Raw genomic sequence first — 27590 nt, forward strand, 5'->3', positions numbered from 1 at the left:
TCGTGGGCAATCGGAGGGATTTCCGAGGGTAATGACCACGGGTAGGGCGCGGCAGAAGCGCAGGGCGAGGTTGCGGACGGCCTCACTCACAACCTTTCCGGGTCTTCGCATTAGGTACTGTGATGTGGGGTTCCGATAGTGACCCCTTGGGGCCCGGAGACGCCCGGCTCCCCAAAGGTGCGGAGCAGGGCAAGCACGGTTGGGAGGACGTGGCCCGTGGGAGAGCTGCTCTCGCCGGAACAGTGGGCGCTCAAGAGCCCCGAGGCGCTGTGACACGGGACGTCGGGCGCGCGGGCCTGGGGCGGGAACTGCGGGTGCGCGCGGCCCGGGGCGGGGCTCTGCGCGCGGCTCCTCCTCCACGCGCGGCCTGGCGGCGGCGGCGACTCTCCCCAGCCGAAAATGTCCCTGGAACAGGAGGAGGAAACGCAACCTGGGCGGCTCCTAGGACGCAGCGACGCCGTCCCCGCCTTCATTGAGCCCAACGTGCGCTTCTGGATCACCGAGCGCCAAGTACGGCCCGGGCCCGGCGCGGCTAGGGGCAGGGAGGGGGCGGGCCGGGCCGCGTGGAGTCGGGCTGGCCCGGGTGACCTTGGCCAGGCCACGTGAGCGCCCCCTGTCTCCGTTTCCTCGTCCCGGAGTTGTGCTGGGAACGCGCACCACCGGCCTTCACCCCTTAGGGCGCGGGAGGGGACGCAGGGGAAACCCAAGCTGCCAGATGCCCACGACCACAACGTCACCCTCCAGATTGCCCTTTCGGAGGGGCCCAGTCCGCACAGGTGGCTGCTCCCTACTGCCTGAGCTGTGGCTGAGCAGCAGATTGGGGAGAAACAGGCCCTCCCACCTTGGTAAGCTGAGCCACTCTCGGTGAGACCCCCGAGGCTTTGGGAAGCCACCCTTGGACAGGACATAAGCAGGACTCATCTCCCTGCGGCGCCTAGGGCAGCACCGTCCGATAGAAATATGATGTGAGCCTTACAGGTAATTAAACATTTTCTAGTAGCCACATTAAACAAGATAAAAACAAACAGCTGAAATTTTTAACAATACCGTACGTTTAGCCCAGCAGGTGCAAAATATTAACATTTCAACATGTAATCAGTAAAAAACATTCCTGAGATATTTTACTCGCTCTTTTGGTACAGAGTCTTCCAAATCCGGCGTCTGTTACACCCGCAGCACATCTGGGTTCAGCTGCATGTGGCGAATTGGAGAGCAGGGCTTTAGGGGGTTCTCTTTTAGGCCTCTCCTCCAGCCCTGTTTTTTTTTAGGTAGGGAAATTGAGAAGGGACGGTGAGCTCAGGTTGCTCCAGCAGAGCCAAGGCTTAAAGCCAGAACCACTACAAAGTTTGGAGTTTGCTGGAGCAAACCTCTTTTCCCCAGTGTGACCCCAGCTGCACCATTGAGCCCTTAATGGGGCGTCCATCCTTTGTCACTGGAGTGAAGCCTTATACCAAGCAGAGGGTGAGGCCACAGACTCTTGAGATCTTCTAGGCCATTGCTTCGAGGTCATATGTGAGATATGAACGTAGGACCATTTGAACCCCCAAAGTCTGGGATTTTAACCCTCAAGGGCAGTTTGATACTGAGCGGTTAAGGGCACAGACTTCTGAATCATTTCGTGGCTGTGTTGCCTTGAGTACATTCAGGAGTCCCTCTAAGCCTCAGCTTCCTCACCTGGAGAACCTGGAGAGGTTGGGAGGATCCCAGGAGATGATGCCAGTTAAAGGCAGATCACAGACCCTGGCAGGTTCTCAGGAAAAAAAAAAAAGCCAACTGTTACTATTTATATCTTTATTTTTCTGCTGCCATTAACCTCTCTGTTGCTTTTCTCCCTCCTAAGTCCTTTATTCGGCGATTTCTTCAATGGACAGAATTATTAGATCCTACAAATGTGTTCATTTCAGTTGTAAGTATTGTTTTCAGAGCTAATGAATTTCACATTTTATTTTGAAACTTGAAGTCTGCGTGTCCCTTTTTTTTTTTTTTTTTTTTAAGACGGAGTTTCGTTCTTGTTGCCCATGATGGAGTGCAATGGCACCATCTCGGCTCACAGGAACCTCTACCTCCCAGGTTCAAGTGATTCTCCTGCCTCAGCCTTCCGAGTAGCTGGGATTGCAGGCATGCGCCACCATGCCTGGCTAATTTTGTATTTTTAGTAGAGACGGGGTTTCTCCATGTTGGTCAGGCTGGTCTCGAACTCCCGACCTCAGGCCCCGCCCGCATGTCCCTTTTAAAAGCAGTTGAAATAACAGAATCTACATATATTATTGTGTTTATTCCTTCTGAATGAGCTTGTCAGATTGGAAGGGGTAAAGAAAAGCGTACATCTGACCGTGTGCCCTGGCTCATGCCTTTAATCTCAGCACTTTGGGAGGCCGAGGCGGGTGGATCACTTGAGGTCAGAACTTCGAGACCAGCCTGACCGACATGGTGAAACCCCCATCTCTACTAAAAATACAAACATTAGCTGGGTGTGGTGACAGACACCTGTAATCCCAGCTATTCGGAAGGCTTGAGGCGGGAGAATCGCTTTCTGAACCCAGGAGGTGGAGGTTGCAGTGAGCCGAGATCTTGCCACTGCACTCCAGCCTGAGTGACAAGAGCGAAACTCCATTCCCCCCCCTCCAAAAAAGAAAAGAAAAGCGTACATCTGTTTAACGGGTAATATCAGGCCCAGGCCGGGTGCTGGTGATTCAGAGAGAATCAAACAAATCTTCCACATGATGGAGGACAGACTGGCTAAACTGGTCACATCCTGGGTGACAAGAGTGAAATTCCATCTTTAAAAAAAAGAAAGAAAATGTAATAAAATTAGAAGCAAATATAACCATATGTTTACAGTTGTTAATTCTGGGTGAGGGGATTATAGTGTGTAGCTATTCTTTGTAATTTTTGTATTTATTTTTTCTCAAATTAAGAAATGGAGGCTAGCTGTGGTGGCTCATGTCTATAATCCCAGCACTTTGGGAATCTGAGATGGGAGGATCTCTCGAGAATAAGAATTTGAGACCAGCCTGGGCAATGTAGCGAGACCCTATCTGTACAAATAAAAATACAAAGTTAGCCAGGTGTAGTGGGTTGTGCCTGTAGTCGCAACTATTTGGGAGGCTGAGGCAAGAGGATTACTTAAACCCAGAAGTTCAAGGCTGCAGTGACCTATGATCACACCACTGCACTCTGGCCTGGGCAACAGAGTGAGACCCTGTGTCTTAAAAAAAAATAATAATAAGAAAGAAAGAAAAAGAGAGAGGAAATAAGACTGAACTGATTAGACATGGAAGTGGGTGAGGGAGAAGGACTTCCAGGTTTCTGACACGCATAGCCAGGGGGTGGTGGTAACCATTCAGTGAGACAGTTGACATCAGAGAGTGGGGGAGGTGACAGCACCATTGGGGGCAGCTGCTGGAGCATCTAGGAGGAAGAAGGCATAAATCTGAATGGCACTCAGGGCTATCCTAATGGATAGAGAGCCTAGGGCACCATGTGGCTTGAAATCAGGCATGCAGTTGAAGTCCAGTGCATGCTGGTGAGTGAGCTGGTGATTCCTACATCTGGGGATAAACCTGAACAATGTTGAGATCATTACTTTATTTCTTGATATCTGATTTTAGGAAAGTATAGAAAACTCGAGGCAACTGTTGTGCACAAATGAAGATGCTTCCAGCCCTGCCTCGGCGGACCAAAGGGTATGTTTCACGTGCTCAGGTCTGGCTGGTTGCCCTCAGATGGTTCTGCCTGCATGGTCTGAAGTCAGGTGGAATTTGGCCCTTAATCTCTCTCTCCATGTCTTTTCTTTCTTTTTTCCTTCCCTTGGGAGCCACTGTTCTATTGGCTATTAATGCTGTCATTGTTATATACTGCCCAGAGGACCAGCTTTGCAAAACTGGGTTAGTTTTTAAAATGTAGTTAGAATTCTGTCCCATAAACCAGACAGCAAGATTCCTCCTATGCAGTGGATATTTGTGGAGATTCCTTGCAGCTGATTCCTGGAGCCCCGTGGCAAACTCCAGAATTCAGACAGGGCTCTGACGTCAGAATTCATTCTCCACTGCAGGCAGTGTTCCTGCCGATAGGCTCAAACGGAGTGTTCCTTTTTTTTTTTTTTTTTTTTTTTTTGAGACGGAGTCTCGCTCTGTCACCCAGGCTGGAGTGCAGTGGCGCAATCTCGGCTGATGCAAGCTCCGCCTCCCGGGTTCACGCCATTCTCCTGCCTCAGCCTCTCCGAGTAGCTGGGACTACAGGCGCCCGCCACCACGCCCGGCTAATTTTTTGTATTTTTAGTAGAGACGGGGTTTCACCGTGGTCTCGATCTCCTGACCTCGTGATCCGCCCGCCTCGGCCTCCCAAAGTGCTGGGATTACAAGCGTGAGCCACCGCGCCCGGCCAACGGAGTGTTCCTTATCTACCTTGCAGTGTGTGGGGCTTTCTGGAGCTCACAAACACCAGTTCCTCAAGGCAGCCTATGGAGAGCTCACATATTTAACTTTTTCTAAGAATGTGTTGGGGACCCTGGGCCGACAGCTTGGCTCTGTTGCAAGTAACTTGGCTGATGGCATGGTGTGTCATCAGCACACAGCCTACTCTGCTCTGAGCCAGAGGCAGGCCGGATTCGGGGACTCATCCGAGGGATAAGTTAGGTGTTGCTCTTCTCCAAGGGTAGAGACAGGACTTTTTAATGTTCTGATCCATTTCTCTATGTGGCTCGTCTCTTGGCTTGTCATTAGTTCATTTGTTTATTCATATGATCCATTTATTTTGATTAGTTCTGTCGATGTGGTAAAAAATAGCTCTGGCCTTCACTCTCTGAAAGGTAGAACAAAGGTGGTCCCACAAATGAGACTGGCAAAGAAATTCTTTGCTGCTGAGGCACGTTTAAAAGCTTTTTGTTTTGTTTTGTTTTGTTTTTTAAGGCTGGGTGTGATGGCTTACCCCTGTAATTCCAGTGGTTTGGGAGGATGACTTGATGCCAAGAGTGTGAGACCAGCCTGGGCTGTATAGCAAGACCCCATCTCTACTAAAAATTAAACAACTAGCTGGGAATGGTGGCGTGAGCCTGTAGTTTCAGCTATTCAGAAGGGTGAGGTGGGAGGATCGTTTGAACCCAGTAGTTCGAGGCTGTTCTGCAGTGAGTGATGATTGTGCCACTGCACTCCAGCCCTGGGTGACAGAGCCAGACCTTGTCTCTTAAAAAAAATTTAAAATGAAACAAAGCTATTCTTTTTTCTCCTTTAAGATACAAGAAGCTTGGAAGCGGAGTCTTGTAAGTTTCAGCCCCTTCCTAATTTTTAGTGTCCTATAATAACAAAACCAAACTTCCAGCTAACCTCGCATATCTCCTCTTGAAGGCAACAGTGCATCCCGACAGCAGCAACCTGATCCCCCCGCTTTTTCGACCTGCAGGTGAGTTGGCTCTAATTTTCAGAAGTGGGTTGGGAAGATGTAGTTTCTAACACTTAGAAAACTCTGCCTGCCGGATCACCTGGGGTCAGGAGTTCGAGACCAGCCTGGCCAACATGGTGAAACCCCGTCTCTACTAAAAATGTAAAATATTAGTTGGACATTGTGGTGGCAAGTGCCTGTAGTACCAGCTACTCAGGAGGCTGAGGCAGGAGAATTGCTTGAACTTGAACCTGGGAGCCGGAGGTTGCAGTGAGCTGAGATCATGCCATTGCACTCCAGCCTGGGCAACAAGAGTGAAACTCCAACTCCAAAAAAAAAAAGAAAAGAAAACTCTGCCTGCCTTGCTTTAATTATTTTTCCCCCAGCAGGATTTTTTTTTTTTTTTTTTTTTTTTTTTGAAACAGAGTCTTGCTCTGTCACCTAGGCTGGAGTGCAGTGGCACAATCTTGGCTCACTGCAACCTCCACCTCCCGGGTTCAAGTGATTTCTTCTGCCTCAGCCTCCCGAGTAGCTGGGATTACAGGCACCCACCACCATGCCCAGCTAATTTTTTTCCTTTGTGTATTTTTAGTAGAGACAGGGTTTCACTACATTGGCCAGGCTGGTCTCGAACTCCTGACCTTGTGATCCGCCCACCTTGGCCTCCCAAAGTGCTGGAATTACAGGCGTGAGCCACCGTGCCCGGCCATGTTATAGTAATTTTATGTACATACTTTATTATTATTATCATTTTTAGAGACAGGGTCTCACTCTGTTACCCAGGCTGGAGTACAGTAGCACCATAATAGCTCAAAGCAGCCTCCAACTCCCAGGCTCAGCTGATCCTCCTACCTCAGCCTCCTGAGTAGCTGGGACTACAGGGTCATGCCGCCACACCTGGCTTTAAATTTTTTGTGGAGATGGGGATCTCACTACCTCTACAAAATAGAGGCTGGTCTCGAACTCCTGGCCTCAACCCATCCTCCAGCCTCAGCCTACCAAAGTGCTGAGACCTTGACCCACCACTTTATTAGAAAAACAAAGAATGAGTGGAAAAAGCCCTTTGAGGTCTATGCCTTCTGGATTCTGGGGAAGAGGTGTTCAGGTGGGTGGTCCCCTTCTGGCCCCCTCTGCCTGGGCAACTGTGATCACTGACACCTCCTCTCTTCTCTTCCTGCCAGCGTTCCTGCCTTTCATGGCGCCCACGGTGAGCAAGCAGACATTTGCTGTTAGGAGACTAGGGGCTGGGGAGGTGGCCACTCTCCTCCTAACCTCGGCTGTGTCCCTCCAGCTCCAGACCCCTGTCACATGACTGCCTGCTAGATGGTTGTGGATCCCCACTGATAACCCATGGCTGCTGTTCATATGTCCTTGTCCCCATTCCCTGCCCCTCCTCACACCCTCCCAGTCAGGCATCCGGGCCTCTGGAAGGCCCACAGCTTGGCAAGGTCACCCCTTTTCTGAACACCAAGTATGCGCAGAACACTATAGAAGCAGCCAGTGAGTTAGGATGCGCTCCCTGCACAAACCCCTTGCCACCAAGTCCTCCTCTGACACAGCCCCTCACCTGGGACCTGGCATTGTCCCCACGAGTCTTTTCTCACCTTGACCCTTGGGAGGTGCTTTTTGGTTTTTTGGGGTTTTTTTTGTTTTTCGAGACAGAGTCTCGCTCTGTAGCCCAGGCTGGAGTGCACTGGCGCAATCTCAGCTCACTGCAACCTCTGCCTCCCGCGTTCAAGCAATTCTCGTGTCTCAGCCTCCTGAGTAGCTGGGATTACAGGCGCTCACCACCATACCCAGCTAATGTTTTTTTTTTTTAGTAGAGACGGGGTTTCACCATGTTGGCCAGGCTGATCTCGAATTCCTGACCTCAGGTGATCCACCTGCCTTGGCCTCTGAAAGTGCTAGGATTACAGGTATGAGCCACCATGCCTGGACCGTTTTTTGTTTTTTAAAATAGGGTCTTGCTCTGTTGCCCAGGCTGGAGTGCAGTGGCACAATCATAGCTCACTGTAGCTTCAAACTCTTAGGCTCAATCAATCTCCTTACTTCAGCCTCCTGAGTAGGTGGGAATACAAGTACTCACCACCATGGCAGGTTAATTTTTTTATTTTTACCAGAGACTGAGTCTTGCTACATTGCTCAGGCTGGTGTCGAACTCCTGGCCTCAAGGGATCCTCCCAGTTTGGCCTACCAGAGTGCTGGGATTATAGGCGTGAGCCATCACTCCCAGCCTAGGAGGTACTTATCCACACCACAGGCTCCTGTCTGTCTGCTTCCCCTAGCAAATGTGTACTTTTTTTTTTTGAGATGGAGTCTTGCTCCGTCTCCCAGGCTGGAGTGCAATGGCACGATCTTGGCTCATTGCAGCCTCCGCCTTCCGGATTCAAGCGATTCTTCTGCCTCAGCCTCCCGAGTAGCTGGGATTATAGGTGCGTACCACCACACCCGGCTAATTTCTGTTTTTTGTAGAGATGGGGTTTCACCATGTTGGCCAGGCTGGTCAACTCCTAGCCTCAAGTGATCCTCCCACCTCAGCCTCCCAAAGTGCTGGGATTATAGGAGTGAGCCACCATGCCCAGCTAACAAATGTGTACATCTTAGCCACCCTGCTGGACTAAGGCCCCGGAGACACGGCCTGCTGTGTGACCCTGGATGTCCTTAGAGCCGCTAGTTTGGTGTTTGCCAGGTGCTCACTCAGCCTTGTCTGCGGACCGGCAGCCCCTGTACCCACCACCATCTTCTCCTGCCCCAGCTCCTTGGGGGCTCAATTCTCCCTCTCCCCAACTCCTTGGGGGCTCAATTCTCCCTCTCCCCTGAAAAATTCTTTGCTACTGCAAGTTCTCCTTCCGCAGAAACACTTGTAACTCTGTTCCACTTTCTTCTTAAAAGGTATTTTTGTCAATGATGCCACTAAAAGGGATCAAGTCCGTGATTTTACCTCAGGTAGCCATTCTTCCTGTTTCACGATTACTAAATTCTGTTATGCTTGAAACGAAAATGCGATCCATTTGCCCCTCTTGGCAGGTTTTCCTCTGTGCCTACATGGCAGCGTTCAATAGCATCAATGGAAACAGAAGTTACGTGAGTATTATGAGACCCAGAGGGTGTGGGGTTTTGTGTTACTCCTTTTGGAGTTTGTTGTATGTGTTTGTTTTTAAATTATCTTTGCTGGATAAAACTGTGATATTTGCTAAATAAGTACTTTTGTTTCCCCTTAGACTTGTAAGCCGCTAGAAAGATCATTACTCATGGCGGGAGCCGTTGCGTCTTCAACTTTCTTAGGAGTAGGTATTTTTAGAATCTGTCAAATCTTCTGTATTCCTCAGAATCCAGGAAGCTTTATTTATTCCAATTACAAATTTATGTTCCAATTTAAACAATTTAGAAAGTATGACTAGGAAATAAAAGTCACCTGTAATCCTATTATCCCAAAATAATCATGTTAATAGTCTAAATTTCTAAGCATATACATAGTACTGTTGTCTTTTTATTGTTTTCTATTTTCTTACCTTTTTTTTTTTTTATGAGACAGAGTCTTCCTCTGTTGCCCAGGTCAGAGTGCAGTAGCGTGATCTCAGCTCACTGCAACCTCTGCCTCCTGGGTTCAAGTGATTCTCCTGCCTCAGCCTTCCGAGTAGCCAGGACTACAGGCACGTGCCACCACACCCAGCTAATTTTTTGTATTTTTTAGTAGAGAAGGGATTTCACCATGTTGGCCAGGTTGGTCTCAAACTCCTGACCTCAGGTGAACTGCCCACCTCGACCTCCCAAAGTGCTGGGATTACAGCCGTGAGCCACCATGCCTGGCCGGTACTATTACCTTTTTTAAAATTGTTATATAAATTGTGTGTTATAAGTATGTTACATAAATTGTGTTATATAATTTGTGTATTGCTTTGGATGTCAAGACACTGTCATGGTGAAAGATGGAGATGTTAGCATCAGACAAGCCTGGGCCCTCATCCTGGCTCAAACCTTTAATCGCTCTGTGACTCTCAACAACTTACATACCTCTCTCTAAGCCCCTGTTGACTCCTTAGACGAACAGGGAGAGGACCTCCATGTTGCAGGAACTGGAAAAATACATGAAGAGCACTGGCAGTGGTCTGACTTGTAATACGAACTAGGTCAGGGCGACCTCTCTGCTAGTGAATAGGTTCTGCTGATTTTTCAGACCCATGAAATAATGATTTTTCTCTCTTCTTTTCTAGGTAATCCCTCAGTTTGTCCAGATGAAGTATGGCCTGACTGGCCCTTGGATTAAAAGACTCTTACCTGTGATCTTCCTCGGTGGGCAGGAGGGGCTGGAGCCTGCGGTCTGGGTGGGGTGTCTTTGTGGTCTGTGAGCCCTCCTTCATCCCCAGAGGCACCTGGCTCCCTTGGCACATTGTGACTGATGACAGGTGGCCTTTGCAGCCCAGCAGGCCCCCAAGCCCAAATCAGGTCTTTGGTTTGAGAGGTGACACTTTCTGTAGATACCCACATTAATGGCCAAAGAATGAACACAAGACTGGAAACGCAAATTACATTTTTTTCTTGAGACGGAGTCTTGCTCTGTCACCCAGGCTGGAGTGCAGTGGCATGAGCTCGGCTCACTGCAACCTCCGCCTGCTGGATTTAGGCAATTCTCCTGCCTCAGTCTCCCAAGTAGCTGGGATTACAGGCGTGCACCACCATGCCCAGCTAACTGTTTTTTTGTATTTTTAGTAGAGATAGGCTTTCACCATGTTGGCCAAGCTAGTCTTGAACTTCTGGCCTCAAGTGATTCGCCTGCCTCAGCTTCCCAAAATGCTGGGATTACAGGCATGAGCCACCGCGCCTGGCCCTACATTTTAAAGATTATCTGTATAAACGTTCTACATACATTATTTTACTTAATCCTGACAACAACTTACGGGTAGGAAATATTATTATTCCTATATACAGATGAGGAGACTGAGGCACAGGGAGGTTAAGTAACTTGCCTAGAGTTACACAGCAAGCAAATGGTTAGTATAGAGATTCCAACCCAGTGGGGTGACAGAGATATTAGCTGAATATTTTGCCTCTGCCAGCCTGCAAGTTTACTATGTCATGCTCCAAATTTGGGTTTGGGAATCATAGCAGTTTGAAGAGTTGGCAGACTGATGTCAGTGGTGAAATTGAGGAAATGGCATTATAGAAACCTTACAACTTTGGCCAGGCACGGTGGCTCACACCTGTAATCCCAACACTTTGGGAGGCCACTGCGGGTGGATCACTTGAGGTCAGGAGTTCGAGACCAGCCTGACCAACATGATGAAACCCCGTCTCTACTAAAAATACAAAAATTAGCCGGGCGTGGTGGGGCATGCCTGTAATCCCAGCTACTCTGGAGGCTGAGGCAGGAGAATTGCTTGAACCCGGGAGGCGGAGGTTGCAGTGAGCCGAGATCACACCATTGCACTCCAGCCTGGGCAACAAGAGTGAAACACTGTCTCAAAAAAAAAAGGAAACCTTAAAACTTAAGCAAAGACGAGGGAGGGATATGTTCCCAAGATCCCAGGGTTTCTCCTGGAATCCGGTAAGGAAGCAGGGGTGCTGGAAGCTGGTCCCAGGCTGTGGTCAGGATCCAAGACTGAGTGGCCAGCAGTTCTGAGCCTACTTCCACAGCCCTGGGAGAGCACCTGGTTGGCCCAGCCTATGGCAGGTGTCCACCTGAGGGTCAAGAAAGGCCAGCTGTCAGAGAAAGAGGCTTGCAGGGGGCAGACAGCCAAAGAGATGTTCCTTTGCTGGAACAAGACTCACCCCCGTCTTGGGTGTTCTTTACTTCTTTACATCTACAGCGCAAGCCAGTGGAGTGAATGTCTACATGTCCCGAAGTCTTGAATCCATTAAGGGGATTGCGGTCATGGACAAGGAAGGCAATGTCCTGGGCCATTCCAGAATTGCTGGGACAAAGGTAAGAGACAGGATGGAGCTATAGCTGCTTGCCTTTTGGGCAAAGACTAGACTTTTCTGTTTGAAAGCCGGTGACAAATTTATGTCTGCCTTCAACCTTTCTTTACCTGTCTTTCCTTAGCATGCTGAGAGATAAATTTCTCATTTTGCCCCCTGATAAGATGGAGCATTAGTCTGGGTTCTCTGGAGAAACAGAACCAATGGGATATATGTACATAATCTTTCTTTCTGAGACAGGGTCTTGCTCTGTCGCACTGGCCTGGAGTGCAATGGTGCAGTCTTGGCTCACTGCAACCTCTGCCTCCCTAACACAAGTGATCCTCCCACCTCAGCCTCTCAAGTAGCTGGGACCACAGGCGCACACCACCGCACCTGGCTTATTTTTGTATTTTTAGTAGAGACGGGGTTTCACCATGTTGGCCAGGCCGGTCTCGAATTCCTGGCCTCAAGTGATCCACCCGGCTTGGCCTCCCAAAGTGCTAGGATTACAGGCATGAGCCACCATGCCTGGCCCCCAATTCCTTTTTGAAATCTCTCAAAAGCATGCACCTCTGTCTCCATTGTCCCTCCCATTCACTCCTGAGTTCAAGTGATCCTCCCACCATGGCCTCCCAAAGTGCTGGGATTACAGGTATGCACCACCACACCTGGGCAGTACATGTCTATTAAGAGATTTGTTCTAAGGAATTGCCTTACACAATTGTGGGAATCTACAGGGCAGGCCTGGAGGCTGGAAGCTTGGACACGAGCTCCTGCTACAGCCTTGAGGCAGAATTTCTTCTTTGGGAAACCTCAGTTTTTGCCTGTAAGGCCTCCAACTGATTGGATGAGGCCCACCCACATTGTGGAGGGTAACCTTCTTTTCTCTTTTTTTTTTTTTTTTGAGACGGAGTCTTGCCTTGTCACCCAGGCTGGAGTGCAATGACGTGATCTCAGCTCACTGCAACCTCCGCTTCCCGGGTTCAAGTGATTCTCCTCCCTCAGCCTCCTGAGTAGCTGGGATTACAGGTGCATACCACCACGCCCAGCCAATTTTTGTATCTTTAGTAGAGGTGGGGTTTCACCGTGTTGGCCAGGCTGGTCTTGAACTTCTGACCTCAGGTGTTCCGCCCGCCTCAGCCTCCCAAAGTACTGGGATTACAGGTGTGAGCCACTGCGCCTGGTAGTAACCTGCTTTTCTTAAAGTCAGCTGATTGCAGATGTGCCCCGTGTCTGCAGAGTACCCCTACAGCAACAGCTAGATGAGTGCTGGATTAAATAACTGGGTGCTGTTGCCATGGTGACCCGTGAGTCTGTGCCACAGACAGGCATCTGACAAGTGCTGGGCACCTCTGAGAGGGAGATCCTGTCCTTCAAGTCCAATATCTGCCCTCCCAGTGTGTGCTGATTGGGGGCCACTGCCCTCCCAGCCTGCTCTGCACTTACAGAGGTCAGTGGACACCCCTCTCTGGGGTTAAGAGAGCCCCTGCTTCTCCCATTCAGCAGATGTCCTTATAGTCTTCATTGCTAAGGACTACTTTTGTCAAGAATGGACTTAGAACATTGAATTCTCTGATCCAAAACTCCTTTTCAAGGCCTCAATTTTGAATAATTTTTACTATTAGTTTCTTCTTCCTTTTTTTTTTTTTTTTTTTTTTGGAGGCAGGGTCTCCTTCTGTTGCTGGAGTGCAATGGTGCGATCACGGCTCTCTACAGCCTCAACCTCCCAGGTTCAGGTGATTCTCTCACCTCAGCCTTCCAAGTAGCTGGGATTCTAAGTATGCACCACCATGCCTGGCTCATGTTTGTGCTTTTTGTAGACGTGGGGTTTCGCCGTGTTGCCCAGTCGTGTCTCAAACTCCTGGGCTCAAGTGATCTGCCCACCTTGGCCTCCCAAAGTGCTGGGATTACAGGGATGAGCTACTGTTGTTCAGTTCAACACAGTGACTCCTGAGTGCATTCAGCTGTGAGAACCTGGTACAGTCTATGGTCTTTTCATTTTGGGTGTGGACTTTTAGAATAATATGTTCTTAGCAGGTGAGATCTTTTTTGGTCCCTGTGAAATGACTTTAGCTGAAGACTTTAGTTGTTTGCAAATGACATATCAAGCAGAGTGGAACAGCCCTGATACGAAGTGAAGGGACTAACCGGGCTTCTGGCAGTGTGGGATCCAGAGGACTCCCTTAGCCAGCCAGGGTACGTCCTTCCACTGACCAGCATGTTGGTAGCAGAAGAGGTCAGAAAAGATGGCTGTTCATTCCATCAGTAAATACGTCATTTTTCAGCTCACCAAACATATTACTTTAAATCCTATCACTGACTGACAAAGCTGAATTATAAACCATCAGATACATGCTAACGGTATTTCCACTAGACCATCTAGTAGCATAGCTCCTTACCTAAATGAATTATGACAGAGATAAAATAATTATAAGTAACAGAGAAATTGCTGCCAGAAAGAAAATAGGTCACTAGTTTGAAATGAAGGTTCTGGGCCTAACCACCCATAAGTTGGATCACTTGCAGTCGGTCAGGAGTTCGAGACCACCCTGGCCAACATGGTGAAACCCCGTGTCTACTAAAAATGCAAAAATTAGCTGGGCATGGTGGCGGGTGCCTGTAATCCCAGCTACTCGGGAGGCTGAGGCAGGAGAATCACTTGAACATGAGAGGTGGAGGTTGCAGTGAGCCGAGATCGTGCCATTGCACTCCAGCCTGGGCGACAGAATGAGACCCCATCTCAAAAATAACAAACAAAGGCCGGGCGCGGTGGCTCACGCTTGTAATCCCAGCACTTTGGGAGGCCGAGGCGGGCGGATCACGAGGTCAGGAGATCGAGACCACGGTGAAACCCCGTCTCTACTAAAAATATAAAAAAAAAATTAGCCGGGCGTGGTGGCGGGCGCCTGTAGTCCCAGCTACTCGGAGAGGCTGAGGCAGGAGAATGGCGTGAACCTGGGAGGCGGAGCTTGCAGTGAGCCGAGATTGAGCCACTGCACTCCAGCCTGGGCGACAGAGCGAGACTCCGTCTCAAAAAAAAAAAAAAAAAAAAAAAATAACAAACAAAAACGAACCACCTGGGACTGCGTTTGCGCTTTCCCCTGGGGAAAAAAAAAAAAACACCCGAAAGAGACATTTTTTCAAACAGCTTTATTGAGGTATAATTTACATACTGTAAAATTTACCCATTGTAAGAGGATAGTTTGATGAATTTTAGTCAGTTTAAAACAATTGTGCAGTCAGGCACTGTGGCTCACTCATGCCTGTAATCCCAACACTTTGGGAGGCAGATCGCTTGAGTCCATGAGTGCGAGACCAGCCTGGGGAACGTAGTGAAACCCTATCTCTGCAAAAAAATTTTTTAAAAATTAGCTAGGCATGGCGGGGTGCATCTGTAGTCCCAGCTGCTTAGGAGGCTGAGGTGAGAGGATCAGCTGAGCCTAGGAGGTTGAGACTGCAGTGAGCTGTTACCGCACCACTGTACTCCAGCCTAGGTGACAGAGACCCTTGTCTCAAAAAATAAAAAATAGGCCGGGCGCAGTGGCTCATGCCTGTAATCCCAGCACTTTGTGGGGCCGAGGCAGGCAGATCACCTGGGGTCAGGAGTTCAAGACCAGCCTGGTCAACATGGTGAAACCCCATCTCTACTAAAAATAGAAAAATTAGCTGGGCGTGGTGGCGCAAGCCTGTAATCCCAGCTACTCAGGAGGCTGAGGCAGGAGAATCACTTGAACCTAGGAGGTAGAGGTTGCAGTGAGCTGAGATTGCGCCACTGCACTCCAGCCTGGGCGACAGAGAAAGACTCTGTCTCAAAAAATAATAATAATAAATAAATGAAACAGTTGTGTGACCATCACCACAGTCCAGTTGTAGAACATTTTCATCATCCTAAAAATGTCCCAAATGCCCACCCCCAGCCCTAGGGAAGAACTGATCTGCTTTTTTTTTTTCTGAGTTGGAGTCTCGCTCTGTCACCCAGGCTGGAGTGCAGTGGTGCAGTCTTGGCTCACTGCAACCTCTGCCTCCCAGGTTCAAGTGATTCTCCTGCCTCAGCCTCCCGAGTTGCTGGGAGTATAGGCGTGCGCCACTGCACCCAACTAATTTTTTGTATTTTTAGTAGAGACGGGGTTTCACCGTGTTAGCCAGGATGGTCTCAACCTCCTGACCTCATGATCCACCCGCCTTGGCCTCCCAAAGTGCTGGGATTACAGGCGTGAGCCCCCATGCCCGGCCACTGGCTTGCTTTTCTGTCTTCTTAGTTTTTGCTTTTTCCAGAAATTATACATAAGTGAATCACACAGTAGTTTTTTGTGTCTTGCTTCTTTCACGTTTGAGATTCATCCATCTTGTACCACATGTTGGTCGTTTGTTACTTTTCATTGCTGAGTAGTATTCCGTTCCTGGATGTGCCACATTTTGCTTATCTATTCTGCAGGCAGTGGATGTTTGGCTTGTGTCCAGCCTTGGGTTATTATGAATCAGGCTGCTCTGACGTTCACTTGCACATCTTTATGCACATGTGTGTTTGTATTTCTCCACAACTCCATGTGAACTTAAGGTGTTAGTATTGCTGTGACCTATTCATAAAGCTGGAGAGGAGAGTGAGAGCACATTTTTTTAAGTTTGTTTATTTATTTATTCATTTATTTGTAGAGACAGAGTCTCCCTCTGTCACCCAAGCTGGAGGGCAATGGTACGAACATGGCTCACTGCAGCCTCAACTTCCTGGGCTCAAGCAATCCTCCTGCCTCAGCCTTCTGAGTACTACAGGTGTGCACCACCATACATGGCTAATTTTTTAAAAAATGTTTGTAGAGATGGGGTCTCACTATGTTGCCCAGGCTGGTCTCACACTCCTGGCCTCAAGTGATCCTCCTGCCTTGGCCTCCCAGAGCACTGGGAGGTGTGAGGCACTGCACCCAGCTTAGGGCAAATATCCGATCAGCAAGTTGTTCCCAGCGCCTCCTGCCTGCCAGGCTCTGGAGACCCACACCCTGACCAGTGAGAGCCCCGTCTCCCCAGGAGCCCCAGCCTCCAGCGGGAAGGTAGCCTCAGGCCTGACTGGCTGTCTGGAGTCCATCTCACCAGAAGAAACTTCATTTTTGGCATGAGGGGCATGTTACGGTCAAAGAAAAGCTTTACTGGTCTAATTTAAAAAAAAAAGTCTTTTTTTTCTCTGAAGAATAAAGTGTCTGCAACTGTGCATAAGCATTCTTCTATCACTTCCCTGTCCCTGGAAGGTTATTTTCTTTGGCTAAAATTTCAGAAACTGCGTAACCAGCAATATCTGATGGTAACAGGGCACTGTTGGTCCAATTTCAGGTGACTCGTGGCTGTTGTTTCCCTGACTGGCCCTGTAAGCCACTCCGTTGCACACAGCGCCTCCTAATGACGGCGTCTCACTTGGAGTGTCCTCCCCACACATAGGACTAAGGGAGAGAGGTGGGCCTCGCCCCACTGACGCGGATACACAGCACACTAACAGCCATTTTTCCCTTCCGGAAGTCAAGCAATTTTACTTTATATCCCTGAGACTTTTATTTCTTTTATCTTAGAGACTGAGTCTTGCTGTATTGCCCAGGCTGGAGTGCAATGGTGTGATCTCGGCTCACTGCAACATCTGCCTCACAGGTTCAAGTGATTCTCCTGCCTCAGCCTCCCAAGTAGCTGGGATTACAGGCACCCACCACCATGCCTGGCTAATTTTTGTATTTTTAGTAGAGACAGGGTTTCACCATGTTGGCCAGGCTGGTCTTGAACTCCTGACCTCAGGTGATCTGCCCACCTTGGCCTCCCAAAGTGTTGGGATTATAAGCGTGAGCCACCATGCCCGGCCCCTGAGACCTTATTTTAAAAACAGCCCTCCTCGGCTTCGTCTCTTTTGTGGGGGGGAAAGGCATTCCCTGCAGAGCGAACCACACAAGCATGACTGTCACCTACAGTAGGGCAGAGGTGCAAGCAGAGAGCAGGGGCCGGGCAGTAGGAGGAGCCTGGGAAGGTAGGTCAAAGCCAATCATGGGAAGCTGGAAGTGGAAGGAACAGAATGCAGGGAAGGATGGGCGCAGGTGTGCCTGCTCCTCTTGGGTACACGATGTGCTGTTTGTGGTGTATGTGTCTTACCCAGGGGTGGGTTCTAAAGTTAACATGTTAGCTACTCAGGAGGCTGGGGCAGGAGGATTGCTTGAGGCCAGGAAGTCGGGACCAGCTTGGGCAACATAGTGAGATCACATCTCTACAAAAAATCGAAAAGTTAGCTGGGTGTGGTAGGGTGTACCTGTGATCCTGGCTACTTGGGAGGCTAAGGTAGGAGGATTGCTTGAGCCTGGGAGGTCAATGCTGCAGTGAGCTGTGATCACGCCACTGTACTCCAGCCTGGATGACAGAGTGAGACCCTGTCTCTAAAATTAAATAAATAAATGAAAGTAGTAAAAAAGTTAACATGAGCTGTTTTATAGTCAAAATTTCCCTTGCAAGTCCCTTAAAGTGCCCTTGAGGGTACATGGTTTTGTACATATTCACCCATACAGTAAATTGTATGTTTAAATGTTTAATGTAAGGCCGGGCGCGGTGGCTCAAGCCTGTAATCCCAGCACTTTGGGAGGCCGAGGCGGGCGGATCACGAGGTCAGGAGATCGAGACCATCCTGGCTAACACAGTGAAACCCCGTCTCTACTAAAAATACAAAAAATTAGCCGGGCGAGGTGGCAGGCGCCTGTAGTCCCAGCTACGCGGGAGGCTGAGGCAGGAGAATGGCATGAACCCCGGGGGGCGGAGCCTGCAGTGAGCCGAGATCGCGCCACTGCACTCCAGCCTGGGTGAAAGAGCGAGACTCCGTCTCAAAAAAAAAAAAAAAAAAAATAAATAAATAAATAAATAAATAAATGTTTAATGTATAGCGTAATGTACATTATAGAAAAGATTACAAAAATGTTATAACCTGTACATAACACAGTTTTATAGTATAATACTTTTAATTCGCTGTGAAACGTGGGTACGGACAGGCAGCCTCGTGTGGGTCCCATGCTGTGCCCGTGCCCTCAGAGCTGGGCATTTGGAGGCTTCCCCAATGGCAGGTATGAGAGTCACTGCTGAGCCAGGTCAGGACAGGAGGCCAGTGGCAGAGACTTGGTTTGGACGGGAAATACGGAGCAAACCTCTGTGGCAAATCCAGCATTTCCACTGAGGAACCATTTGGTTCTCAGTGAGGATCTGTCTAGAAGCCACCTTTGCTTGTACTTAGTGGATGGTTTATGTGGGGTGGTTTGGCAGACGGATGGAGACCACTGTGGAGTCAAGAGGAGGTGAATCACCTCCCAGCTCTTTCTGGCACCAAGTGCAGCCGACCTCCACACACCTGTACCTGGAAAGTTACGTGGAAGGCGTCCCCTCCGCCTCTTTCCATGGGCATTCTTTTTCTAAGTGAGAAGGGAGGGTTGCTGTTGTCTGTCTCTCGCAGGAGTTGTGGGATCCCTGGAGATCGTCTTGCTCCTGTACTAAGCTTCTTTTTTGAGACAGAGTTTCACTCTGTCGCCCAATCTGGAGTGCAATGGCGTGATCTCGGCTCACTGCAAAATCCGCCTCTCAGGTTCAAGTGATTCTCGTTTCTCAGTCTCCTGAGTAGCTGGGACTACAGATGCATAACACCACACCTGGCTAATTTTTGAATTTTTTGGTAGAGACGGGGTTTCACCATGTTGGCCAGGCTGGTCTCAAACTACTGACCTCAAGCGATCCACCCACCTTGGCCTCCCAAAGTGCAGGGATTACAGGCGTGAGCCACCTTGCCCAACCTAAGCTGTTTTCTTTTCATTTTTGCTAGGCTGTTAGAGAAACGCTAGCATCCAGAATAGTGCTGTTTGGGACCTCAGCTCTGATTCCTGAAGTCTTCAGCTACTTTTTTAAAAGGTAAGAGGCACGGTCATATCCCCAGGTAGGGATTTGAAAGTCAAATCCTTATAAAACCTGTCAGATACTGACCCTGGTGGAGGGTGGGAAGAGGTTGGCTCAGTAACCTTCCCATAAACACACATCACAGCTAAGACAGTCGGATTGATTGTGGCAGGCGTGGAAATCCAGGTGTGCAGATTCCACCGAATGGGGAATCCAGCCCAGGCTCTGCCTGCAGTTACCCCGTGTCCTTGGCGTGTCCAAGGACCTTCCACAGCCATTTCCTCACCTCTAGAATGAGGGGCTTGGATGATTTGCAGGTTCCCCTGGCTCTGATGTGCTGTGAATATTGCTCAAGCCCTCCCCTCTAAACCCCCATTCCAAGCATGTTTTAAATTAGCTTCAGCGACTCCGGCTTCAGATTCATCCCTTTTAAGAAGCCAGAAATGGCCTACGAGGTGGAGAACCTGGGCATCCATCAGGGTTCCTGTGGCCACCAGTATGAGAAACCTAACCTGCAAGAGCTCAGGCCCGAGGGGAGACGTGGGGCTTTAGGGCTGGAATGGGCAAGGATTGCAGTCCATGGCAGCTTGAACAGAAGCTCCCCTGCTGGGCGCACCTCTCTGTCACCCTCGTGGGTGTTGGTTCCTTCTCTCCTGCCAGATAGGCTTCTTCATGTTGATGAGGGACCCACTTGCTAGTAACTCCCAGCTCATAGCCTCACAGCATCCTGATCAGAGGTGTGGAACACAGCAAACCCCAGGGGAGGCAGGAATGTCTTCCCCTCAGGGCAGACTCCTGGGGAAGGATTCTGTGGGCCTGAGTTAGGTCGCGTGCCTGGGGTGCACATCCCCCTCTCCAGTGTGGCGAGGCTGGGAATCGCCTGCTAGGACCACACGTGGAGCACATTTCCAAGAAGGAGGGATGGGATGGTGCAGTGGCTCACGCCTGTAATCCCAGCACTTTGGGAGGCCAAGGTGGGCAGATCACCTGAGGTCAGGAGTTCTAGACCAGCCTGGCCAACATGGTGAACCCCGTCTCTACTGAAAATACAAAAATTAGCCAGGCGTGGTGGCGGGCGCCTATAATCCCAGCTACTCGAGAGGCTGAGGCAGGAGAATCGCCTGAACCCAGGAGGCGGAGATTGCAGTGAACCAAGATGGCACCATTACACTCCAGCCTGGGTGACAGAGGAAGATTCTCTCAAAAAAACAAAACAAAACAATAAAAAAAAACAGGCCTTGATCTAGCTGTTCAGGTACAACAAAAAGAAAAAAGAACAGGCCCTGATCCAGCTGTTCAGGTGCAAAAAAAAAAAAAAAAACAGGCCCTGATCCAGCTGTTCAGGTGCACACACACACACACACACAAAAAAAAAAAAACAAAAAAAAAAAACAGGCCCTGATTCAGCTGTTCAGAAAATAAGCCCTGATAGTTTAACATCACTTGTGAGCCATGCCTTGTCTCTTACAGGACCCAGTTTTTCAGGAAAAACCCAGGGTCACTGTGGATCTTGAAACTGTCTTGTACTGTCCTGGCAATGGGACTGATGGTGCCATTTTCTTTTAGTATATTTCCACAGATTGGACAGGTAAGTGCCCCTATTCCTCTTTTCTCTGAAGGTTTTTTATTTTGCAGTTATAAGAGTAAAGTAAATAAGTTATTCTTCTTAAAAATCTGCGAAGTTTATAAAAATATAAAACAAGACCAGATGCAGTGGCTCACACCTGTAATCCCAGCACTTTGGGAGGCCAAAGTGGGAAGATTGCTTGAGCCCAGGAGTTCAAGACCTGCCTAGGCAATATAGTGAGACCCCATCTCTACAAAAAAAAAATACACAAATTAGCTGGGTGTGGTGATGCACACCTGTTGTCCCAGCTGCTCAGGAGGCTGAGGTGGGAGGATCACCTGGGCCCAGGAGGTTGAGGCTGCAGTGAGCCGTGATTGCACCACTGCACTCCAGCCTGGCTGAGAGTGAGACCCTATTTCAAAAAATAAAATAATAAGACAAAATACAGTTGGCTTTTGAACAACCTGGGGGTTGAGTAGTCAAAAATCCAAGTATAACCTTTGACTCCCTGAAAACTTAACTATTAATAGCTTACTGTTGACCAAAGGCTTACCAATAACATAAAAAGTCAAGTAACACATATTTTATATTTTATATGTGTTATATACTGTATTCCTACAATAAACTAGAGAAAATAGAATGTTATTAAGAAAATCAGGCCAGGCGCGGTGGCTCACACCTGTAATCTCAGCACTTTGGGATGCTGAGGCGGGCAAATAACTTGAGATCAGGAGTTCAAGAGCAGCTTGGCCAACATGGTAAAACTCCAGCTCTACTAAAAATACAAAAATTGGCCGGGCGCGGTGGCTCAAGCCTGTAATCCCAGCACTTTGGGAGGCCGAGGCGGGCGGATCACGAGGTCAGGAGATCGAGACCATCCTGGCTAACACGGTGAAACCCTGTCTCTACTAAAAATACAAAAAATTAGCCGGGCGTGTTGGCGGGCGCCTGTAGTCCCAGCTCCTCGGGAGGCTGAGAAAGGAGAATGGCCTGAACCCGGGAGGCGGAGCTTGCAGTGAGCCGAGATCATGCCACTGCACTCCAGCCTGGGTGACACAGCAAGACTCCGTCTCAAAAAAAAAAAAAAAAAAAAAATACAAAAATTAGCCAGGGTTGTTGGTGCCTGTAATCTCAGCTACTCAGGAGGCTGAGGCAGGAGAATCACTTGAACCTGGGGAGGTAGAGGTTGCAATGAGCCAAGATCATGACATTGTACTCCAGCCTGGGTGACAGAGTGAGACTCTGTCTCAAAAAAAAAAAAAAAAAAAAAAAAAATCATGAGGAGGAAAAAATATATTTACTGTTTATTAAGTGAAGGTGAGTCATCAGTTTCAGTGAGGATCAAGGTCTTCATCCTCGTCATCTTCATGTTGAGTAGGCTGTGGAGGAGGAAGAGGGGTTGGTCTTGCTGTCTCAGGGGTGACTGAGGGGGAAACAGTGTATAAGTGGACCTGCATTGTTCAAAGCTGTATTATTCAAGGGTTAATTGTAATGATATTTATATTTAATTCTATCCCTCAAATCTCTTGGTGCAGTTTTGGGTTCTGTTTTTCTTAACAATATTTCATAAGCCTTTTTTTCTGGGGCATAAAAAGAAATCTTTTAAAACTACTTAGAGAAATTTTAAATACTCCAAAATGTTCTAAAACTACACCCTCTCCAGTGGAACTTTCTGCAGTGGTGAAAATGTTCTATAATAGATTGGTGCTGTGCAATATGGTAGCCATGAGCTACATGTGCTACTGAGCACTTCAGGAGAGCCTGGTGTGACTAGGGAACTGCATTGTAAATCAAGTTAAATTTTAAATTAGGTACTCTTGTGTGCCTAGTGGCTATTGGACACCCCAGTTCTATAGATAATTTATAATATAATTTATGATGAGTCAGGCTGCTTGGACTCAGATTCCAGCTTCTCCATGACCTTGGTCAACTTGCTCAATTTTCTTATCTGTTAAAGAGAGCTGAAGATTATCTGAAGATAATGGCATCTCTGCAAAGGGTTGTTGCTTAGTAGGTAGCAAGGATGTTTTTTTTTTTTTAAGGCATAAAGCCAGTTTTTTTAATTTCCAAAGCTCTGCCATAAATTGCTAGCAGATGTCAAGGACATTACTGATGCTAGCAGATATTAGCAATTTCTTTTTTTTCTTTCTTTCTTTTTTTTTGAGATGAAGTCTCGTTCTGTCACCCAGGCTGGAGTGCAGTGGCGCAATCTTGGCTCACTGCAAGCTCCACCTCCCAGGTTCATGCCGTTCTCCTGCCTCAGCCTCCTGAGTAGCTGGGACTACAGGCGCCTGCCACCACGCCCAGCTAATTTTTTGTATTTTTTAGTAGAAACGGGGTTTCACCATATTAGCCAGGATGGTCTCGATCTCCTGACCTCGTGATCCACCCACCTTGGCCTCCCAAAGTGCTGCGATTACAGGTGTGAGCCACCATGCCCGGCTGATATTAGCAATTTCTTGGCTAAACATTTCAAGTGCTCATTTCTGTCACTGTAAATATATATGTCCTCAAAAGCATTTATATTTATGGAATGATCTTGTTCAGAACCCACATTTTATAGCTTTAGGTTGTAGGATCATTCATTCAAGCAACTTTGCCAGCACAACATAGAAGTTTCAGATTATTTCAGATAGTTATCCTATTACTATGCTATGGGCGAGGGGTTGGGGAGCAAGGCAGCATCTCAGAATAAAATTTCAGGCCAGGCACAGTGGCTCATGTCTGTAATTCCAACACTTTGGGAGACCAAGGTGGGAAGATTGCTTGAGGCCAGGAGTTCCAGACCAGCCTGGGGAGTGTAGTGAGACCTCGTCTCTACATAAAATGTTCTAAAAATTAGGTCGGGGGCTGTGGCTCATGCCTGTAATCCCAGCACTCTGGGAAGCCCAAGTGGGAGGATCACTTGAGCCCCAGAGTTCGAGACCAGCCAGGACAACACAGCAAGACCTCGTCTCTGCTAAAAATAAAAATTTGGCTGGGCACAGTGGGTCATGCCTGTAATCCCAGCACTTTGGGAGGCCAAGGTGGGAGGATCACTTGAGCTCAGGGTTCGAGACCAGCCTGAACCTCATCTCTGTTCTGAAAAAAAATTGTTTGAAAAGAAAAAATAATAATAATTAGCCAGGCATGGTGGTATGTGCCTGTAGTGCCAGCTACTCAGGCAGCTGAGGTAGGAAGATCACCTGAGCATGGGAGGTCAAGGCTGCAGTGGGGCCACAGAGTGACACCCTGTCTCAAAAAAAAAAAAGTAGGGTGAAGTGGCACACGCCTGCAGTCCCAGCTACTCAGAAGGCTGTGGTGAGAGGATCACTTGAGCCCAGGAGGGAGAGGGAAGAGTTCATCCCCAGAGGAGGATGGGAAGGGCTGAATGGGCACGTGAGGCTGCAAGGAACAGGCAGGATGCTGAGGGCCAGGAGGCAGGACCTGCACAGCCAGGCCGAGGAGGTGGGCAGCAGGTGAGTCATGCAAGGTTGGAAGGGGCAGAACTCCCAGAAGCCCGAGTGGAGGCAGGAAAGGGAGTCAGTCTCACACATGACCTCAGATGCCCAGACTTGCTTTCTGGACTTTGAAAATATCCTGTTGGGGCCGGGCGTGGTGGCTCACGCCTGTAATCCCAGCACTTTGGGAGGCTGAGACGGGTGGATCACGAGGTCAGGAGATCGAGACCATCCTGGCTAACACAGTGAAACCCCGTCTTTACTAAAAATACAAAAAATTAGCCGGGTGTGGTGGCGGGCGCCTGTAGTCCCAGCTACTCGAGAGGCTGAGGCAGGAGAATGGTGTGAACCCGGGAGGCGGAGCTTGCGGTGAGCCGAGATCGCGCCACTGCACTCCAGCCTGGGCGACAGAGCAAGACTCCATATCAAAAAAAAAAAAAAAATTCAAAAAATTAGCCGGGGCCGGGCGCGGTGGCTCACGCTTGTAATCCCAGCACTTTGGGAGGCCAAGGCGGGCGGATCACGAGGTCAGGAGATCGAGACCACGGTGAAACCCCGTCTCTACTAAAAATGCAAAAAATTAGCCGGGCGTGGTGGCGGGCGCCTGTAATCCCAGCTACTCGGAGACGCTGAGGCAGGAGAATGGCGTGAACCCGGGAGGCGGAGCTTGCAGTGAGCCGAGATCGCGCCACTGCACTCCAACCTGGGCGACAGAGCGAAACTCCGTCTCAAAAAAAAAAAAAAATTAGCCGGGCATGGTGGCGGGTGCCTGTAGTCCCAGCTACTCAGGAGGATGAGGCAGGAGAATGGCGTGAACCCCAGAGGCAGAGCTTGCAGTGAGCCGAGATTGCGCCACTGCACTCCAGCCTGGGTGACAGAGTGAGACTCCGTCTCATAAAAAAAAATAATAATAAAAAGAAACAAAATAATCCTGTTGGCTCAAGGAGGCGGGCATGGAGGTGCTTAGATGAGATAAAGAGTTATTGCTAATTTTGTTGGGTGTGATAATGGCATAGTAGTTCTGTAACTACTCTCATTACTATATCAAGTACTATATCAATAAGGTCTTTATCATTTGGAACTTGTAGGTGACATGACATGAGAATTGCCTTAAAAAACTCAAGGAAAAAAGTCCTGCTGGGTGTGGGAGGTGTTTGATGAAATGAGATCTGCCAATTGTTAATAGTTATTCCTGAGTGAGCACATGTGAGTTCATTACATTCTTCCTACATTTGTTTTTTGTTTGTTTGTGTGTTTGAGACAGGGTTTCTCACTCTGTTGCCCAGGCTGGAGGGCAGTGGTATGATCCTGGCTTACTGCAGCCTTCACTCCCAGACTCAAGTGATCCTCTGGCCTCAGCCCCCCAAGTAGCTGGGACTACAGGAACGTACCACACCTGGCTAATTTTTTGTTTTTTGTAGAGATAGAGTCCCACTATATTGCCCAGGCTGATTGCAAACTCCCCACCTCAAGCAATCCTCCTGATCTCGGCTCGTTGTAACCACTACCTCCTAGGTTCAGGTGATTCTCGTGCCTCAGCCACTGAAGTAGCTGGGATTACAGGTGTATGCCACCACACCTGGCTAATTTTCGTATTTTTTGTACCATGTTAGCCAGGCTAGTCTTGAACTCCTGGCCTCAAGTGATCTACCTGCCTCAGCCTCCCTAAGTGTTAGGATTACAGGCATGAGCCATTGTGCCCAGCCATCTTAAAACTTTTTAATGGAAACTTTCAATTATAAACAAATGTAGAGATAAGCAAATAACAATAATGGGCCAAGGATAGTGGTGAGTGCCTGTAATCCCAGCTACTCGGGTGGCTGAGGCATGAGAATGACTTGAACTTGGAGGGTGGAGGTTGCAGTGACCTGAGATGGTGCCACTGCACTCCAGCCTGGGCAACAGAGCAAGACTCTGTCTCAAACAAACAAACAAAACAAAACAAAAAGTTTAAGAAGTTTCTTTACTACTTGAGTGATTTAAAAAAAAATAGGTTACATTTTCTGCTATAGATTAGACATTATTGAAAAAGATGAACTGTGAAATGGTTGCTTTCAGAAAATGACTTTTTTAACTTGGCTTCTAAGGCAAGAAAACTATTAATAGAAATATTACGAATTTAACTATTTTTCAGATACGGTACTGTAGTCTTGAAGAGAAAATTCAGTCTCCAACAGAAGAAACAGAAATCTTTTATCACAGAGGGGTGTAGGCGTGAGTTTTAGGTGAATTTATGTGGTTCCCGCTTGAAAACCTTCCCCTCTCCAGGTTCGGTTTAGAGAACTTTGCCACAGGTCTTCTGGGGACCCCAGAGGTGTCTGTGCTGACAAGGTGACTTAAAATTCCACACTGAGATCGTTCCCGGGCTGGCGTGTCTGGGGTTTTTAAGGGTGGCTGGAGAAGACAGTGGGAGGGTGCCCTGTCTGACACCCCTGGGGTTGCTGAGGGAACGGTTGGAGTGGGGATTGGCCTGCGAAAGGATACCGTGAAATCACTAATTAACTAATAAACCTGTCTCAAGTTGAGGGTTTGAAGAAAGAACACAAAGAGTCCACCGTGCCCAGGACACAGGTGTTAAATGGATAGGCCACCTCAAGCAGAACACGTACCCCTGGGGCGCTGTTTACAGCCTCCTACCCCAAAAGCAATCTTGTTTCCTTATTCAGTGTCCTCCATTCTAGACAGCTACTTAAAACCTTTGCTGCCCTCCGCCCAGTGCCTCCTTTCTCCTCTCTGGCGAAGGACCCTGCCTCCTCCGCCAGGAAACAGGTCAGCAGTGGAGCCCCCCACACCCGCACCCACACCCATCCTTCCTCCGTGTAAGGCCAGTGTCCTCCAGGCTCTGGGCCCCTCTCTGCTTCCTCAGGGCTGTGCTCTGTAGCCTCTGTCTGCGAGGTCCTTCCCAGAAGTATGTAAACTACTTGGCTGGGCGCGGTGGCTCACGCCTGTAATCCCAGCACTTTGGGAGGCTGAGGCCAGTGGATCACCTGAGGTCAGGGTTCGAGACCAGCCTGGCCAACATGGTAAAACCCCATGTCTACTAAAAATACAAAAATCAGCCAGGCGTGGTGTTGCGCACCTGTAGTCCCAGCCACTCAGGAGGCTGAGGCAGGAGAATCACTTGAACCCTGGTGGCAGAGGTTGCGGTGAGCCAAAGTCACGCCATTGCACTCCAGCCTAGGCAACAGAATGACTGTGTCTCGAAATAAACTGCGTGTCACCTGCCTCATTAGAGACAGGATCTTGCTGTCACCCAGGTTGGGGTGCAGTGGCACAACCATAGCTCACTGCAGCCTTGAACTCCTGGGCTCACGGTACCCATCTGCCTCAGCCTCCTGAGCAGCTGGGACTACAGGCGCCTGCCACCACGCCTGGCTTAGCCAGACACCTTAAAAGAGTTGTCCGCCCTCACT

At 48.8% G+C, this 27590-nt stretch overlaps 1 protein-coding gene across 2 annotated transcripts; it reads left to right on the top strand.

Annotated features, from left to right (window-relative positions):
* The first annotated feature begins 328 nt into the window (after positions 1-328).
* Positions 329-26718, top strand: SFXN4 (sideroflexin 4). 2 transcript variants are annotated; one of them, XM_055247499.2, is made up of 14 exons: positions 329-510; positions 1841-1906; positions 3612-3686; positions 5234-5260; positions 5346-5400; positions 6561-6586; positions 8272-8325; positions 8407-8463; positions 8601-8666; positions 9594-9672; positions 11187-11302; positions 19100-19185; positions 20641-20758; positions 26312-26718. In XM_055247499.2, the coding sequence occupies exons 1-14, from the start codon at positions 400-402 to the stop codon at positions 26387-26389; spliced, it is 1014 nt and encodes a 337-aa protein (XP_055103474.1). In that variant the 5' UTR covers positions 329-399; the 3' UTR covers positions 26390-26718. The 2 variants fall into 2 exon arrangements, with proteins under 2 accessions (XP_055103474.1, XP_063481716.1); XM_063625646.1 differs by lacking the exon at positions 5234-5260 and having other exon boundaries at positions 337-510.
* Positions 26719-27590: the final 872 nt, after the last annotated feature.

This window comes from Symphalangus syndactylus, chromosome 2 (assembly GCF_028878055.3).
Source record: "Symphalangus syndactylus isolate Jambi chromosome 2, NHGRI_mSymSyn1-v2.1_pri, whole genome shotgun sequence".
Taxonomy (NCBI): domain Eukaryota; kingdom Metazoa; phylum Chordata; class Mammalia; order Primates; family Hylobatidae; genus Symphalangus; species Symphalangus syndactylus.

Bases quoted from the DNA above. Each gene is read 5' to 3' on its own strand.
- SFXN4 (XM_055247499.2), top strand. From the start codon at position 400: ATGTCCCTGGAACAGGAGGAGGAAACGCAACCTGGGCGGCTCCTAGGA. The intron at 11,303-19,099 runs GTAAGAGACAGG...CATTTTTGCTAG, and splicing joins CCAGAATTGCTGGGACAAAG to GCTGTTAGAGAAACGCTAGC. The intron at 20,759-26,311 runs GTAAGTGCCCCT...ACTATTTTTCAG, and splicing joins TATTTCCACAGATTGGACAG to ATACGGTACTGTAGTCTTGA.